General features: G+C 57.9%; 1 protein-coding gene across 1 annotated transcript in view; it reads right to left on the reverse strand.

Moving 5' to 3' along the window:
* DYSF (dysferlin) overlaps positions 1 to 3,223 on the reverse strand; it is a 109,167-nt gene that overhangs the window by 90,549 nt on the left and 15,395 nt on the right. Inside the window, exons 5-10 of the mRNA XM_009320898.1 lie at positions 2,655 to 2,843; positions 2,425 to 2,475; positions 2,302 to 2,332; positions 1,462 to 1,577; positions 1,122 to 1,248; positions 677 to 811 (exon numbers count right to left, since the gene is read on the reverse strand). Coding sequence (XP_009319173.1) covers positions 677 to 811; positions 1,122 to 1,248; positions 1,462 to 1,577; positions 2,302 to 2,332; positions 2,425 to 2,475; positions 2,655 to 2,843 — 649 coding nt within the window. The remainder of the gene's footprint in view (positions 1 to 676; positions 812 to 1,121; positions 1,249 to 1,461; positions 1,578 to 2,301; positions 2,333 to 2,424; positions 2,476 to 2,654; positions 2,844 to 3,223) is intronic.

Raw genomic sequence — 3,223 nt, forward strand, 5'->3', positions numbered from 1 at the left:
CCCCCCCCGGGCCCACCAGAACCTCCCCCCCTTCCCACTGTGGTTGCTCAGAATAATGTCCCAAGCCTGTCCCCCCCCCTCCCCGGGCACTGTCCCCAGGGGAAGATTTATGAGCAGAGGAGACTTTCAACCCTTTAGTGCTGCTGCGGATCAGAAGACAAGTCGCGGCTCGTGTGTACATTTATTGGCGAAGGGACTGGAGGGGACCCAGCAGCAAAGGGAGCGGGATGGGGCTCTGCAAAGCCACCGGAGCCGCCTCCACACCCTGGCTGGTCATGAGGGGGACAGTCGGTGGCGTGGGGACAGCCAGCCGCTCACTTCAGGCAGCACACAACCCTCCGCTGCTGCACTATCCCCCTTCCCCCGGGAGCTCAGCCTCTCCATCCCCATTTTTAATGCAACAGCACCACGAAGAGCCCAGCGAAGAAATTACTCCGGTGCAGCCCGGCACGCCGTGTCCAGTGGCACCGCTCGGCTCCAAGCGTGCCACGCACACAGCGACAGGGCTGGGGACATCAGCTGGGCTGCAGGACACGGCAGTGCGGAGGGAAAGAAGACGGGGTGTGACAAGGACTGATGGGACCTTTGCAAATCTTCCAGCAAAGCAAAGGACCAGATTTTCCCCATGCGGGGACCAAATTTTCCCTGTGCACGGCTGCCGTCCCCAGCCAGGGACCGGGGGCGGCTGCCCCGCTCCGGCCGCTCACCGTCTTGCCCGCAAAGCTGACTTCCACAAAGGGATCGACCAGGTTCTTCTTGTTGCTGTCGAAGCCAAAGATCTGCCTGACGTTGTCCATGACGGCGTCATCCACTGCGAGGGGAAGGAGGTGCTGAAAGCTCATGGAAGTGCGCGGCGTCCGGATGGCCCCGGCTTTCCGGGCAGGCTGTCCCACCGGGCGGGCTGCGCATCTCCATTGAGCCAGGGGGGGAGGAGCAGGAGGGTAAAACCAGTTTGCACCAGTAAGAGACTTATCTCCCAGTACATTACGACTGCCCGACATCTGCAAAGTCTTTGGACCAAGGCTATGGATAAAGTTTCCTTATCCGCGCCCTTATTCCGCTCCGGCACGTTGTAACCCGCTGCGGTGCCAAGGGCCGGATCCGGCAAAGGAAACACTTACTCTGGGGTAAGTCTTCGGCTTTGAAGATTTTCAGGCAGAAGTGAGCCCCTCTCAGGGTGACCCCCGTGGGGCGCAGGAGGTTGCCCTCGATGTCTTCCTTGTCTTCAGAGACCTCCTTCTTCTCCACCTGCAGGACAACAGGACAAGAGGAAAACACGACCAAGCTTCCCAAAAGTCCTGAAATGAGCAGCAAAACCCCAAAATCCGGCACCTTGCCCCCAAAACGGAGGAAGAGCAAAGCCGCAGCTTCCCTGGGAACAGGCGCGGGGTTTGATGGCCCAGGGCGGTGGAGTACCACGCTTGGAAGGTGCCCCCCATCGCGGCCGGGAGCAATACTCACGGGAGCTTCATCTCCAGGCCCCAGCACGAACAGGCTGACTTTCAGATAGCCCTTGGCCCCCGCAGAGAAGTCCTCCGGGTCAGACAGCAGCAGCCATTTCCTGAGAAAAGCGTGTTCTAGGGGAGAGAAGAGACCGAGACCCACGTGCTGGTCCTCAGACACGCAGGGAGATGGGTTCAAGGATGCTGTTGGGTGTTTTTTTATAATAAATATTACATTCCTTTTGAACAGAACAGAATAGAATGGAATGGAATGGAATGGAATGGAATAGAATAGAATAGAATAGAATAGAATAGAATAGAATAGAATAGAATAGAATATTTCAGTTGGAAGGGACCTACAACGATCATCTCGTCCAGCTGCCTGACCACTTCAGGGCTGACCGAAAGTTAAAGCATGGAATTAAGGGATTTGCCTCATAGGTCTTAACCCTTTACAGCTAAAATTGGCAAGCTTTTCTCCGCAGTGATTAGGGTAGGAAATTTTTTATAAGCATTATTTTATCTTCCTCGAGATAGAACAAAAGATAAAAGATAAAATAATGAGCCAGACTCAAGACAAAAAAAAGTGAGCCGGGCTGCGCTGGTGGGGCTTTCTGCCGGCGAGCCGGCGGCAAAATGATTTGAAAGCCTTCAAGGACGTACGTCTTGGGAAAGGGAAGAGAAATGGGTGGTGATGACGGATATAGGGACACATCTGGGTTCATACATGGGAGAGCTGTAACGCGTGTGGGCGTTCCCCCTACTTTTGGCCCAAAAAAAGGGTTACCCAGAGCAACACACACCCCCCCAGCCACGGGAGGTGACCCTGGCCCGGACCCCGACCGCCCGCTGGGCTCACTTGGCTCGGAGTAAACGGTCTCGACGTCCATCTGTGCAACAGAAGGAAAAAGAAATGCCAGCATTCACCCCTTGCGTCAGCGTGGCGGAAAACAGGGGGGAAGAGGAGAGAGGGCAGCCTTACCCGAAACTCCCCGATCACCGAGTCCGTCCGGAAAGACCGAGAGTCCACAACCTGTCAAATGAAAATAAGGAAAAACAGTAAATCCAGCCCAAACCCTACCAGGGTGGAGGGCCCTCCCGGGAAATAGGGGAACGTTTCCCTGGGCCCCGCAGGGAGGGGGACGGGGCGACGGGCCCTGAGCATCGCCCCAGCCCTCCCGAGGAGCAGGGGTGACATTTGCTGAAGCTCACCGTGATGAAGATGGGCGCGTCGAACAACTCGGCCGGCGACTCGAAGACGTTGAAGAAGAAGGTCTGTAGGAAAGAGGGGCAGAGGGTGCAAGGCGGAGGAGGTCTGCCCCAGCCTCCCCCCCAGGGCACGTTCGCACCTCCCAGCCTCTCCCACGCCCCCAATTCCGCAGGCTGGAGCCTCTTCCCCTCCTGTTAGGCGAGACCTCACCCCGTTAATAGCGACAGCCTCCCCGAAGGGGCTGCGCTGGGTGACGTTGGTGCACTCTGGTGAGCAACGTCCTCCAGTTCGCTTTTGCCGGGCTGGTTTGCAAAAGCGCATCCAGACCAGCTCACCTGGGGGTCTCCAAGCAAAGGACCAGGGGCAGGTTGAAGCAGGCTTTGGGGACATCCCAAAAGGCAGGCTTGAAGCATCCGCTTTGGGGACAGGGCTGGGGACAGGTCGCCTGCGGCTGTCCGAGCGTACCCATCCTGCACGCCCGGCTGCATTGCCCACCCCTGCCCGAGTGCAGCTCTGCCCGGGACGTGCCACCAGGATGCTACTGGCAGCGCCTGGGGCCGCTGGACACCTC

The sequence above is a fragment of the Pygoscelis adeliae genome, unplaced genomic scaffold (assembly GCF_000699105.1).
Source record: "Pygoscelis adeliae isolate BGI_AS28 unplaced genomic scaffold, ASM69910v1 Scaffold273, whole genome shotgun sequence".
Classification (NCBI taxonomy): domain Eukaryota; kingdom Metazoa; phylum Chordata; class Aves; order Sphenisciformes; family Spheniscidae; genus Pygoscelis; species Pygoscelis adeliae.